Here is a 15,918-nt window from a genome sequence, read left to right on the forward strand (position 1 = left end):
CTTGTTCCGGAGCCGCGATTGTAAACGCGCATACAATCGCGCATAAAGAGCGCATCCATCGTGAACGCTCAGGTCTGAACCCAGCCTAAGGGAAAGATCTGCACCTCTTCTGGGCGTCTGACTCCCAATCACTGATGGAAATAACTGAAGTGTGAACTGGGCCTTAGGGCTCATGGACAAGAATGTATTTTTTTGTTGTCCATGTCTGTTCCGTTTCTTTTTGCGGACTGTATTATTTACTTCAATGGGGCCGCAAAAACTAGAAATGACTCAGTGCATTGTTATACTGTGGAGAGGCTGCCTTATCTATCTCCTATCTATACACCTATTATCTCTGTCACCTTCATTATTACTAACTGGGTACATTGTGCCCCCCTCCCTTTCCTCCCTGGTTTGTGCCCACCCGCCTGGGCCCCCCTCTCCTGTTTGTGCCCCCCTCCTTCTTCCCCGGCCTGTGCCCCCCTCTCCTCCCTGGCCTGTGCCCCCCTCCCCGGTTTGTGCCCCCCTCCCCGGTTTGTGCCCCCCTCCTTCTTCCCCGGCCTGTGCCCCCCCTCCCCGGTTTGTGCCCCCCTCCTTCTTCCCCGGCCTGTGCCCCCTTCTCCTCCCCGGCCTGTGCCCCCCCCTCCCCGGTTTGTGCTCCCTCTCCCTCCTCCCCGGTTTGTGCCCCCCTCCCTTTCCTCCCCGGCCTGTGCCCCCCTCTCCTGTTTGTGCCCCCTCTCCCTCCTCTGTCGGTGCCGCTCACCTGGGCAGGTGGACAGGCGGAGTGAGGCAGACAGTGCCCTGCAGGAGGAGGCGGCGGACACCAGGGGGCGCGCTGCTCCCTCCACGCCGCGCTCCTCACTCGGCGGCTGTGTGCTGGTGCTGGGCACAGGATCGCTGGCTGCTCCGGGGGTCTCCGGTCTCTGCCGCTTGTGCACATCACCCAGAAAGGACCCGGGGACCCGCGGCCAGGCCTGGGGGAGACTGCGGGGGACACATGCGGAGGAGCGGGACTCCGGGGGAGCGGCTGCGGCTCCGATGATCCCCCCGATCCTGATGAGGACCCCCCAGACTATGAGGCGCATGGCACGCAGGCTGGTCCTGTCTCTCATCGGGCTGGTGTGGATCGCCATCCTCATCTTCTTATTGGGGGGCAGGAGGAAGTTAGAAGCCGAGGATGAAGCTGAGGGGGAGCAGACCAAGGTAAGACCCCCAGGGAAAGTGCGGGCACGAGTCCGGGGGCCGCCCCCCCTCGTCAGGTAGTACCCCGATAATACCCCCGGGCCGCCCCCTGTCAGATAATACCCCGATAATACCCCGTGCACACGAGCAGCGGAAAGTTACCGCTTAACTATTCACTTACCGGAGGCAGACGGTACAGGTGGAGGCGGCACGTGGGGGGAAGACCCTGGGGCCACTGACAGACCCCATTATGTGTCCTGGGGTGCAGCAGGGAGCCCCAGATGTCAGTGTCACTATCCTGTACCCCAAGTGTCAGTGTCACTATCCTGTACCCCAAGTGTCAGCGTCACTATCCTGTACCCCAAGTGTCAGCGTCACTATCCTGTACCCCGAGTGTCAGTGTCACTATCCTATACCCCAAGTGTCAGTGTCACTATCCTGTACCCCGAGTGTCAGTGTCATTATCCTGTACCCCAAGTGTCAGTGTCACTATCCTATACCCCAAGTGTCAGTGTCACTATCCTGTACCCCGAGTGTCAGTGTCATTATCCTATACCCCAAGTGTCAGTGTCACTATCCTGTACCCCGAGTGTCAGTGTCATTATCCTATACCCCGAGTGTCATTATCCTGTACCCCAAGTGTCAGTGTCACTATCCTGTACCCCAAGTGTCATTGTCATCATCCTGTACCCCAAGTGTCATTGTCATCATCCTGCACCCCAAGTGTCAGTGTCACCATCCTGCACCCCAAGTGTCAGTGTCACCATCCTGCACCCCAAGTGTCAGTGTCACCATCCTGCACCCCAAGTGTCAGTGTCACCATCCTGCACCCCAAGTGTCAGTGTCACTATCCTGCACCCCGAGTGTCAGCGTCACTATCCTGCACCCCGAGTGTCAGCGTCACTATCCTGCACCCCGAGTGTCAGTGTCCTTATCCTGCACCCCCAGTGTCAGTGTCACTATCCTGTACCCCGAGTGTCAGTGTCACTATCCTGTACCCCAAGTGTCAGTGTCACTATCCTGTACCCCAAGTGTCAGTGTCATTATCCTGTACCCCAAGTGTCAGTGTCACTATCCTGTACCCCAAGTGTCAGTGTCATTATCCTGTACCCCGAGTGTCAGCGTCACTATCCTGCACCCCGAGTGTCAGCGTCACTATCCTGCACCCCGAGTGTCAGTGTCACTATCCTGCACCCCGAGTGTCAGTGTCACTATCCTGCACCCCGAGTGTCAGTGTCACTATCCTGCACCCCGAGTGTCAGTGTCACTATCCTGCACCCCGAGTGTCAGTGTCACTATCCTGCACCCCGAGTGTCAGTGTCACTATCCTGCACCCCGAGTGTCAGTGTCACTATCCTGCACCCCGAGTGTCAGTGTCACTATCCTGCACCCCGAGTGTCAGTGTCACTATCCTGCACCCCGAGTGTCAGCGTCACTATCCTGCACCCCGAGTGTCAGCGTCACTATCCTGCACCCCGAGTGTCAGCGTCGCTATCCTGTACCCCGAGTGTCAGCGTCGCTATCCTGTACCCCGAGTGTCAGCGTCGCTATCCTGTACCCCGAGTGTCAGCGTCGCTATCCTGTACCCCGAGTGTCAGCGTCGCTATCCTGTACCCCGAGTGTCAGCGTCGCTATCCTGTACCCCGAGTGTCAGTGTCGTTGTCCTGTACCCCAAGTGTCAGCATAGAGTACCTCCCCTACGTATACCGAGTACCCCTCCCGTATATGTTCTGAGTACTTCTCCCCTATATATCAATATGGGTCATCATGTCCTCTGTCTGTATTTTGGAGATGGCTCTTGGTGGTAGTACGGTCCAGGATCAGAGATAGAGTTTGAAGCTTCTGGGTCCTGATGCAAGTCACACGTCTCTTGGCCCTTGCAGTGCCCGGCGCCGGGGCCCCTCTGTTCTCCCTATATCCGCACCACTGCTCAGAGTCCAGGACCTATTCGCATTCTCTAGTAGGAGCTCAGGGTGATGAGTAATCTCTGTGAGAGGTCTGGACGGGCCGGTGTCCTGCAGCGTACCCTGGATACGGTGCGTGGGACCCGACGGCCGATGTTCTTGATGTTTTTTGTATTTTTCCAGTATATATCATATGAAATGCACTAATTGAGCCTTGAAAATCTTCTGCCTCAACCATAACTTCTCCTCCACCAAACTCCACACGTAACCCTTTAGGATGAAATCTCCTCAGCCCCACATGGGACATAGTGAGACGCATTTCATGGTGTGCTGTCTGCATCCGTATGTCCGTTTTAGGCATCGTTACAATGTATCCGCAAAAAACCAAAACAAATAGCATCCGTTTTTTTTTTTGCGGGACCGCAAAACACATACGGTTGTGTGCATGTAGCTTAAGAGTACTTTCACACTAGCGTTTTTCTTTTCTTTTCCGGTATTGAGTTCCGTCACAGGGGCTCAATACCGGAAAAAAAAACTAATGCATTCTGAATGGAGAGCAATCCGTTCAGGATGCATCAGTTCAGTCCCTCTTACGTTTTTTGGATGGAGAAAATACCGCAGCACGCTGCAGTTTTCTCTCCGGCCGAAAATCCTGAACACCTGCCAGATCCAGCATTAATTTCATTGAAATGTATAAAATCGCCGTATTGACGGATCGATTCTTCCGGTCCGCGCATGCACAGACCTTTAAATCTGTGAAATAAATAAATACCGGATCCGTTTTATCCGGATGACACCAGAGAGACGTATCCAGTATTTCAATGCATTTGTCAGATGGATCTGTCTGACAAATGCCATCCGTTTGTGTCCGTAATTGCCTGCCGGAATCCTCTGCCGCAAGTATGAAAGTACCCTAAGGCCTCTTGCACACGAACGTGTGCGCCCCGTGGCCGTGCTGTGCACAAACACCCACCATGGGGCAGCCGCAGCGGATCACGGACCCATTCACTTTAATGGGTCCGCGATCCGGCCATTCCGCAAAAAGATAGGACATATTCTATCTTTTTGCGGAACGGAAGTACGGGACGAAACCCCACGGAAGCACTCTGTAGTGCTTCCGTAGGGTTCGCTTTCGTTACGCACCATTCTGCATCTCCGGATTTGCGGACCCATTGAAGTGAATGGGTGCCCGTGTATTGCGGATCCGCAATACGGCCACCGGGCGCACACGTTCGTGCGCCATAAGCCTAAGACGGATCTTTCAGCTTTCCTGATGAACGCACAGACCAGGCGGCGCAGTGATGTTGAAATTGCTGACAGCAGCATCTGGCGTCCCTCTTTCTGCGGAGTGGTGTCACCACCTGTACCTGCTCCCCAGTCAGTGCCAGGCGGCGGTGAAGGAGTTAACTGCCGCAGATCTTGGATGCAGCTTCCGAGTTGATGAATAATGTATATTTGGCTGGATCCCCTGAAATTGCTGAAGGAAGCCGCCTCTTCTCAAGCACTTCTGTATAATTAGGAGTTTTATTAAACCAACACTAGACAATCCGAGACGCGCGGTTAAAGTGTTTTGCACTTTGCCAGTGATCGGAGGCGGTGATCGGAGGGGGGGGGGTGATGTCTGCAAGTCGAGGTCTAACTGTCATTATCTGATGGCTTCTTCCCTTTGATTTGGCTTCATCAGCGAGAGCCATGATTAGCAACCACAGCATTAAGAGGACTAGAGGGAGACGCTGCCAAGATGATGAGTGATGTAGTGTCTCGGGCCTATGACCTGAGGAATCGAATATCTACAAAGAGATGGAAACACACGTGATACACCTGGGGTCCAAACCCGCAGGACAGATCATTAGACCTGGCGTCCAACCATAAGTCATCATTGGGTGGTGACTATTATCTGATTAAGGCCTCTTTCAGACGGGCGTTGCGGGAACATGCGCAATTTTTCTGCGTGAGTGCAAAACATTGTAATGCGTTTTGCACTCGCGTGAGAAAAATCGGCATGTTTTGTACCCAAACCCGAACTTCTTCACAGAAGTTCGGGTCTGGGATCGGTGTTCTGTAGATTGTATTATTTCCCCTTATAACATGGTTATAAGGGAAAATAATAGCATTCTGAATACAGAATGCATAGTACAATAGCGCTGCAGGGGTTAAAAAAATAAAAAAATAATTTAACTCACCTTAGTCCACTTGATCGCGTAGGCAGCATCTCTTCTGTGCTGTGTGCAGGAACAGGACCTGTGGTGACGTCACTCCGGTCATCACATGATCCATCACCATGGTAAAAGATCATGTGACGGACCATGTGATGAGCGTAGTGATGTCACCACAGGTCCTGTTCCTCCACACAGCACAGAAGACAGAAGGAGATGCCGGCTGCGCGATCAAGTGGATTAAGGTGAGTTAAATTTTTTTAATTTTTTTTTTAACCCCTCCAGCGCTGTTTTACTATGCATTCTGTATTCAGAATGCTATTATTTTCCCTTATAACCATGTTATAAGGGAAAATAATAATGATCGGGTCTCCATCCCAATCGTCTCCTAGCAACCGTGCGTGAAAATCGCACCGCATCCGCACTTGCTTGCGGATGCTTGCGATTTTCACGCAACCCCATTCATTTCTATGGGGCCTGCGTTACGTGAAAAACGCACAAAATAGAGCATGCTGCGATTTTCACGCAACGCATAAGTGATGCGTGAAAATCACCGCTCATGTGCACAGCCCCATAGAAATGAATGGGTCGGGATTTAGTGCGGGTGCAATGCGTTCAACTCACGCATCGCATCCGCGCGGAATACTGGCCCGTGTGAAAGGGGCCTAACAGTCTGCCTATCGGGCTTGGCGCCAGGTATTGCTCTATAAATTAGACCTGGCACTAGATCAGCAAGGTTTTCGTTTGTAGACTTGGCACCAGATATACGAAGATTCTAGATATGTAAGGATTTCATGTTGGGGCTTTGACCAGATATAGTTCTACAAATTAGACTTGGCACCAGATATGGAAGGTTTTGGGGTTTTAGACTTCGGCTACTTTCACGCTGGCCTTTTGGTTTCCGTTTGTGAGATCCGTTCAGGGCTCTCTCACGCGGCCCAAAACGGATAAGTTTCCGCTCAGTTTGCCTCCGTTCCATCTCCATTCCGCTCTGGAGGCTGCTTGCAGCGTTTTGGTGTCCGTCTGACGAAACGGACCATGTAAGTCAATGGGGACGGATCCGTTTTCTCTGAGACAATGTGGCACAATAGAAAAAGGATCCGTCCTGCATTGACTTTCAATGGTGTTCAAGACGGATCCGCCTTGGCCATGTTAAAGATAATACAAACAGATCCGTTCTGAACGGATGCAGACGGTCGTATTATCTGAACGGATCTGCACAAAACGCGAGTGTGAAAGTAGCCTTAGTACTACATGTGATCCATATACTATATTAGCTTAGTCTTAATTATTAGCATTGCCTCTAGATTTGTAGGGGTTGCAGATAGTTGGCTGCCACCAGGTACCCGCAGAGTAGACTTGAGACCAGGTATTGATTTCATGATGAGACATGGCGTCCGATATACAAGGGTTCGGCACCAGATATGAATCTACAGATTCCATTACTTTTTAGACTACGGGGGGCATTTATTAAGACTGGTGTTTTAGACGCCGGCCTAAATAAAGCCCTAATCTGGCGGTGGATCCGCCGAAGTAATGAAGAGGCGCCGACCTCGACACAACTTCAGCGCATCCAGCGCCAGCTTCCGAGCCGTCTTACATTTAGCGTGAGCAGGGGCGAAGTTGCAGATAGCGGCGTCTGAAATATGCCTAATTTAGTCATACTTTATGTAGGTGGTGTATAACGTCATATTTTGGTGACACACTCCCATTAATTTTAAATATTATTTTTTTTTTTTCTCAAAAATGTCCAAACTGTTCCGGTCTGATTGTTGCTATACAGAAGATGTACTGTATCCGCCTGTTTTTCTGCATGGGTGTAAAAAAAGCAAAAACACTAAATACCGGGAATTCATTTTAGTTTTCCCAGTTATAGCGGCTTCTCAGGAAGGCAAATATTCCATAGGAATAAAGAGAAAGTCATTAGGGGGGAGAGTCTTGCCTTTAACGGAATGATCTGTGCGCATTTTATTTTCAGCACTTACAGTACGAAAAAAAAGAAGCAAAGCGAAAGCATCAGTTCTCCATGTGATCTCTTGTCTCTTTCATGTTGTAGCTCCCTGAAAATATCACCCATGCGGCACTTTATCTGGTATTCTGCAGACGTCTTATCACGTTTTACGTAATGTTCTGCCACTTTCAGCATAATTGCATCTCTCGTGAAATAAAATCAATAGGAAAAAAAAAAATCATGTTTGTGAAATTCGGCTTAAGCTGCAAATAAGGAAAGGAAAAAGAAGTTTACCGGGGACAGAATAGGAAAGACAAATGGCGCCAGGTTTGTTCCAGTGGCTACTTTGTCAGTGATTTGTATCAGTACGTAATTTATCGGATTTTTCACTCTATGAGACACACCTGACCATAAGACACATTTTGGTTTTGGAGGAGGAAAAAAATATTTTTCCTCAGACCAGACCCCCAACCCTCATCAGATCTCAGATTAGACAACAAATTTTAAAAAGCCCTTATAGCTCCTGCTCCAGATGGCACCTCCATGTTGGAGATCCAGCAAGCTTTTTCTGCAGCACTGCATTGTGACCCGCTTCCTTTATGGGGTCAGGACACAGCGCGGATGTAGGGAGGGGCTTAGCAGAAGGCCGGAGAGTAGCGAGTAAAGCCGGCACCAGGTGTGCTATATCTACCACTCCCCAGTCCTCCTGTGTACTGATGGGCGCTTTCATAGGCAAAATGCTTATTAGTATTTGCTTCATAAGACACACTGCCATTTTCCCTCACTTTTGGGGGTAAAAAGTGTGTTTTATGGTATACCATATGTTTTCAGAATATAAGACACACTTAGGATTTGGAGGAGTAAAATAAGGCTACTTTCACACTTGCGTTCGGGGCTCCGCTTGTGAGTTCCGTTTGAAGGCTCTCACAAGCGTCTCCGAACGGATCCGTACGGCCCTAATGCATTCTGAGTGGATACGGATCCGCTCAGAATGCATCAGTCTGGCACCGTTTGTCCTCCGCTCCGCTCAGCAGGCGGACACCTGAACGCTGCTTGCAGTGTTCGGGTGTCCGCCTGGCCGTGCGGAGGCAAACGGATCCGTCCAGACTTAGGCCTCTTTCACACTACAGTATGTCCATTTCAGTGTTTTGCGGTCCGTTTTTCACGGATCCGTTGTTCCGTTTTTTGCTTCCGTTGTGGTTCCGTTTCCGTTCCGTTTTTCCGTATGGCATATACAGTATACAGTAATTACATAGAAAAAATTGGGCTGGGCATAACATTTTCAATAGATGGTTCAGAAAAAACGGAACGGAAACGGAAGACATACGGATGCATTTCCGTATGTGTTCCGTTTTTTTTTGCGGACCCATTGACTTGAATGGAGCCACGGACCGTGATTTGCGGCCAAATATAGGACATGTTCTATCTTTCAACGGAACGGAAAAACGGAAATACGGAAACGGAATGCATACGGAACACACTCAGTTTTTTTTGCGGAACCATTGAAATGAATGGTTCCGTATACGGACCGTATACGGAACGCAAAAAACGGACCGCAAAACGGAAAAATGTAAGCCAATGGGGACGGATCCGTTTGAAGTTGACACAGTATGGCTCAATTTTCAAACGGATCCGTCCCCCATTGACTTTAAATGTAAAAGTGCAAACGGATCCGTTTGCACTATCATGAACAAAAAAAAAAAAAAAAAATTATTTTCTTTTTGTTTGTTCATGGTAATGCAAACGGATCCGATCGAACGCTAGTGTGAAAGTAGCCTAAGAAATATAATATTTTTCATCAGATCTCAGAGCAGACCCCAAATCCTCATCAGACCCCCAAATCAGACCCCTATTCTTCATCAGTCCTAGGATTAGACCCCAAGGACCCCAATCAGCCTCAGATCTGACCCCCAATCAGCCTCAGATCTGACCCCCAATCAGCCTCAGATCTGACCCCCAATCAGCCTCAGATCTGACCCCCAATCAGCCTCAGCTCAGACCCCGATCAGCCTCAGCTCAGACCCCCGTGAGCCTCAGCTCAGACCCCCGTGAGCCTCAGCTCAGACCCCCGTGAGCCTCAGCTCAGACCCCCGTGAGCCTCAGCTCAGACCCCCGTGAGCCTCAGCTCAGACCCCCGTGAGCCTCAGCTCAGACCCCCGTGAGCCTCAGCTCAGACCCCCGTGAGCCTCAGCTCAGACCCCCGTCAGCCTCAGCTCAGACCCCCATCAGCCTCAGCTCAGACCCCATCAGCCTCAGCTCAGACCCCCGTGAGCCTCAGCTCAGACCCCCGTGAGCCTCAACTTAGACCCTCATCAGCCTCAGCTCAGACCCCCATCAGCCTCAGCTCAGACCCCCATCAGCCTCAGCTCAGACCCCCATCAGCCTCAGCTCAGACCCCCATCAGCCTCAGCTCAGACCCCCATGAGCCTCAGCTCAGACCCCCATGAGCCTCAGCTCAGACCCCCATGAGCCTCAGCTCAGACCCCCATCAGCCTCAGCTCAGACCCTCATCAGCCTCAGCTCAGACCCCCATCAGACCTCAGATCAGACGTTGCCCCGGACAGCGCTGCCATTCACTCGCCGTTCCCTGGTCTTCTTCCAGCCCACGCTGCACTGTGACCTAACGTCACCCAGCGTCAGGTCATAGTGCGCGCCTATGTGCACTACGTCATGATGCTGCACGCGGTCAGGACACAGTGCAGAGTGGAGCCTGGATAAAGACCAAGGAGGATGAGTACCGCCGCACAGGGCTTCTCTCACTGCTCCCCACGCCTCCCGCATGCTGATGGCTGCTTCTATAATGGAAGCAGTTATTAGCATTCGGACTATAAGACACAATGCCACTTTTCCCTCACTTTTGGGGGAAAACAATAACAAATTATCATCCTCAATAGCTTTCTGGCTTGTAGAATTAGCGCAGTCTCGACAGGTAGATTTTATGTTTACACTTTTGGAGCCATTTACAGTAGATCAGCCCAGGCCTGGCAATAGGAACTTCCATAGACGACTAAAGAGAACATTCCAAAAATGTAAAAAAAAACTTTCTTTTTATTCTCTAGAGTGCCCCACTTGAGGTACAGTGTCTTTGGGATGAAACCTGCTCCATATGGTGACCGTCAAAAGAATACTCGGTATAATGATCACTAAAACATTTCCATAGCCCTTCAGCGATGGAGCGAAGATTTCACACATTTACTTTGAAGCTGCGTATTTTTATCTCGCTGTGAGCGGCGGTGGTTTTTCAGCTGCACGTCTCGCTATTTTTAAATAGATTTTGTAAATATAAAGTTCATGTATAAGTGATGAATGAGGCACCCAGAGACCCTGTGCGCCTGCGAGTGCGATTATGTTGTCAAGTGCTATCCAAACATGTACAGGAAGACACAAGGAGTCTTCTTATCCGTTCCCGACTTGTCTTCTGCTTCATGCGAATTCAGCGAAGCTTCTGACACTGCAGTACAAAAAAATGCTGAGAGCATAACTTTCTGATGACTAAAGGACAGGTTGTGTGGAAAAGGGAGAAATTCATTGCTTTGGTTAGGAAATAGACTCGTAATGTGCATGGTAAAAGTGACTGTGGTTCTCTGCTTTGGACAGTCTCTATTTCTTAGAAATGACACCGGACAATAAGCTGATCACAGGGGGACTCTGACTCCCCCTATGTACAAGAATATAACTACTATAATACTGCTCCTATGTACAGGAATATAACTACTATAATACTGCTCCTATGTACAGGAATATAACTACTATAATACTGCCCCCTATGTACAGGAATATAACTACTATAATACTGCTCCTATGTACAGGAATATAACTACTATAATACTGCCCCCTATGTACAAGAATATAACTACTATAATACTGCTCCTATGTACAAGAATATAACTACTATAATACTGCCTGCTGTGTACAAGAATATAACTACTATAATACTGCTCCTATGTACAAGAATATTACTATTATAATACTGCTCCTATGTACAAGAATATTACTACTATAATACTGCTCCTATGTACAAGAATATAACTACTATAATACTGCTCCTATGTACAAGAATATAACTACTATAATACTGCTCCTATGTACAGGAATATAACTACTATAATACTGCCCCCTATGTACAAGAATATAACTACTATAATACTGCTCCTATGTACAAGAATATTACTATTATAATACTGCTCCTATGTACAAGAATATTACTACTATAATACTGCTCCTATGTACAAGAATATAACTACTATAATACTGCTCCTATGTACAAGAATATACCTACTATAATACTGCCCCCTATGTACAAGAATATAACTACTATGATACTGCTCCTATGTACAAGAATATAACTACTATAATACTGCTCCTATGTACAAGAATATACCTACTATAATACTGCCCCCTATGTACAAGAATACAACTACTATGATACTGCTCCCATGTACAAGAATATAACTACTATAATACTGCCCCCTATGTACAAGAATATTACTACTATAATACTGCTCCTATGTATAAGAATAAAACTACTATAATACTGCCTCCTATGTACAAGAATATAACTACTATAATACTGCCCCCTATGTACAAGAATATAACTACTATAATACTGCCTCCTATGTACAAGAATATAACTACTATAATACTGCCCCCTATGTACAAGAATATACCGACTATAATACTGCTCCTATGTACAAGAATATAACTACTATAATACTGCTCCTATGTACAAGAATATAACTACTATAATACTGCCTGCTATGTACAAGAATATACCGACTATAATACTGCTCATATGTACAAGAATATAACTACTATAATACTGCTCCTATGTACAAGAATATAACTACTATAATACTACTCCTATGTACAAGAATATAACTACTATAATACTGCCTCCTATGTACAAGAATATACCTACTATAATACTGCTCCTATGTACAAGACTATAACTACTATAATACTGCCTCCTATGTACAAGAATATAACTACTATAATACTGCCTCCTATGTACAAGAATATAACTACTATAATACTGCCCCCTATGTACAAGAATATAACTACTATAATACTGCCCCCTATGTACAAGAATATAACTACTATAATACTGCCCCCTATGTACAAGACTATAACTACTATAATACTGCCCCCTATGTACAAGAATATAACTACTATAATACTGCCTCCTATGTACAAGAATATAACTACTATAATACTGCCTCCTATGTACAAGAATATAACTACTATAATACTGCCCCCTATGTACAAGAATATAACTACTATAATACTGCCCCCTATGTACAAGAATATAACTACTATAATACTGCCCCCTATGTACAAGAATATAACTACTATAATACTGCCCCCTATGTACAAGAATATAACTACTATAATACTGCCCCCTATGTACAAGAATATAACTACTATGATACTGCTCCTATGTACAAGAATATACCTACTATAATACTGCCCCCTATGTACAAGAATACAACTACTATGATACTGCTCCCATGTACAAGAATACAACTACTATGATACTGCTCCCATGTACAAGAATATAACTACTATAATACTGCCCCCTATGTACAAGAATATTACTACTATAATACTGCTCCTATGTATAAGAATAAAACTACTATAATACTGCCTCCTATGTACAAGAATATAACTACTATAATACTGCCCCCTATGTACAAGAATATAACTACTATAATACTGCCTCCTATGTACAAGAATATAACTACTATAATACTGCCCCCTATGTACAAGAATATACCGACTATAATACTGCTCCTATGTACAAGAATATAACTACTATAATACTACTCCTATGTACAAGAATATAACTACTATAATACTGCCTCCTATGTACAAGAATATACCTACTATAATACTGCTCCTATGTACAAGACTATAACTACTATAATACTGCCTCCTATGTACAAGAATATAACTACTATAATACTGCCTCCTATGTACAAGAATATAACTACTATAATACTGCTCCTATGTACAAGAATATAACTACTATAATACTGCTCCTATGTACAAGAATATAACTACTATAATACTGCCTCCTATGTACAAGAATATTACTACTATAATACTGCCTCCTATGTACAAGAATATAACTACTATAATACTGCCCCCTATGTACAAGGATATAATTACTATAATACTGCCCCCTATGTACAAGAATATAACTACTATAATACTGCTCCTATGTACAAGAATATAACTACTATAATACTGCCCCCTATGTACAAGAATATAACTACTATAATACTGCCTCCTATGTACAAGAATATAACTACTATAATACTGCCCCCTATGTACAAGAATATAACTACTATAATACTGCCCCCTATGTACAAGAATATAACTACTATAATACTGCCCCCTATGTACAAGAATATAACTACTATAATACTGCCCCTGTGTACAAGAATATCACTACTATAATACTTCCCTGTATAAGGTATAGGTATAAGAAGAGAGGACTACAACTCTCAGCATGTCTAGGCCATTATGTGATATAGGACATTTCAGGGAGTAGGTATAAGAGGAGAAAACTCCCAACATGTCCAGGCTGTTGTTAGGTGATATCAGAGGACATTACAAGGAGCGGTATAGGAGGAGAGAACTAAAACTCCCAGCATTTCTCTTGCTCTCACACTGAATCCTTCTCTTCTCCACTTTCTTCTCCCATACAAAGTTCTCCCCCTCGTGTCACATGATGTCATCACAGATCCTTCTCCACCACTTCTCCTCTTCACTGACAAGCTCCGCCCCCTCCTGCACTGACCTCATGAAGGTGACGTCATCACGGGTTCTTCTGTTCTTGCAGTGTAGCAGATTCAGAGCATGTCCTGGTCGGTAGTCACTGATGTTGAATCTTGAGGTCTCTTGTTCTCTCTGTTATCAGCCATTAGCCCCTCAGCCACTTCAGGGTGGTATTAATCAAAATACGCTTTTTTACACGTTTTTTTAACGCAATCCATAGAAGACAGCTGTGGTCTCTGATCCTACCCTAAGCTCAAATTCCCTAACCTCTAAATCATACAGCACTTGACCTGCATCTTACCTCCATCCATCCATCGTACACCAGAAGTCAAGATACAAGGTGAGACATCTCTGGCACCGATCTGGAAACTAAAGCCGACCTAAGGTTGGTGATAAGGAAGAATTTCCGTAAAGTGTCGGTGGCCAGGTCATCAGCAGGTCAACCCAGCACACCTGGTGGTGAAGAACCTGTTTGTATGCTAGCTTGAGGAACATTATGCTATCTGGCACTCTGGCTACTTGTCTTGTGACGTGGTCATTATCTGGAGGGCTTCATCTGTTGCAAACAACCAGCAAATCCACTGGAAATTTGCAAATATTCAACACGCAAAGAGCTCCTCAGATTTCTACCTGAGAACCAGTTAATAACTCAACTTTTCTTGACCTCCTGACATGGTGCCAGTCCTGGTGCCATATGAGTAATGCATTCCTCACGTGTTTTCCTGCATGGATTGCATCTAGTGAGAGAGAATAGGTTCTCGGAGCGAACTGAAAGTTGAGGCTCTCGCTGGCCAACAGGTGTAGGAATCCGTCAGGTTTGGATTTCTTATGACTTTTGGGTCATTGCATGACCCCATTCACTGTCTAGTTGCAATCCGTGTCATGGCTGAAGTCACAGTGTATACCTACCCTTTAAGACCTCTTGCACACGACCATGGCCATTTTGCGGTCCAAAAAACTGACTTCAATGGGTCTGCGGTCCATATTCCATATTATTGTGGAACGGACATACGGATGCGGAAGGCACAGGTATGGTCCATGTGCTTTCATCATCCGTATGTCCATTCTGCAAAAAGATAGAACATGTCCTATAGGCCTCTTTCACACGACCGTTTTTTTTTATTCTGTATACGGTTCGTATACAGAACCATTCATTTCAGTGGTTCCACAAAAAAAAAGGATGCATTCCGTTTCCGTATTTCCGGTCCGTTGAAAGATAGAACATGTCCTTTTATTGCCCGCAAATCACGTTCCGTGGCTACATTCAAGTCAATGAGTCCGCAAAAAAAACGGAACACATACGGAAATGCATCCGTATGTCTTCCATATCCTTTCCGTTTTTGCGGAACCATCTATTGAAAATGTTATGCCCAGCCCAATTTTTTCTATGTAATTACTGTAGACTGTATATGCCATACGGAAAAACTGAACGGAAACACAAGGGAAACATAAAACGGAACAACGGATCAGTGAAAAACGGACCGCAAAACACTGAAAAAGCCATACTGGTCGTGTGAAAGAGGCTATACTCCGAGCCCAAATGATAACCACTGAACCATTGAAGTCAATGGGTCCGGAAAAAGGAAGGTGCTACTCAGAAGGTATCCCTGCACATACCGCCGTGTGCATGAGGCGTAAGCTGTACGACCAGGCAAAAAAAAAATTGACATTTTGTTACATTTTAATACATGTTTCCTTTTGTTTTTTTTTTAAAGAGACAGTAGCAGGAAACTTGGGGAGTCTGTCAGCAGGAAATTCACGGTTACATCCGGCACACCGCCTTGTAGGGCTAGCTCAGCCCTGACTGTAATGATACCTTTCACTTAGTAATCCATTGCTTCATTTTGGAGAAAAATTACCTTTAAACCATATGCAAATGAGCAGTTAAGTGCACCGAGGGTGGACCCAGGCCAATCTGTGCACCCTTGCTCCTCTGCTAGCTCCTTCCTTCGTCTTCTTGATTGAT

General features: G+C 46.3%; 1 protein-coding gene across 2 annotated transcripts in view; it reads left to right on the plus strand.

Annotated features, from left to right (window-relative positions):
- Window positions 1-837: 837 nt before the first annotated feature.
- GALNT14 (polypeptide N-acetylgalactosaminyltransferase 14) overlaps window positions 838-15,918 on the plus strand; it is a 417,279-nt gene continuing 402,198 nt past the window's right edge. For both annotated transcript variants that reach the window (XM_044292046.1, XM_044292047.1), the window contains exon 1: window positions 838-1,182. In XM_044292046.1, coding sequence (XP_044147981.1) covers window positions 1,018-1,182 — 165 coding nt within the window. In that variant the 5' untranslated portion in view covers window positions 838-1,017. The remainder of the gene's footprint in view (window positions 1,183-15,918) is intronic.

The sequence above is a fragment of the Bufo gargarizans genome, chromosome 4 (assembly GCF_014858855.1).
Source record: "Bufo gargarizans isolate SCDJY-AF-19 chromosome 4, ASM1485885v1, whole genome shotgun sequence".
Classification (NCBI taxonomy): domain Eukaryota; kingdom Metazoa; phylum Chordata; class Amphibia; order Anura; family Bufonidae; genus Bufo; species Bufo gargarizans.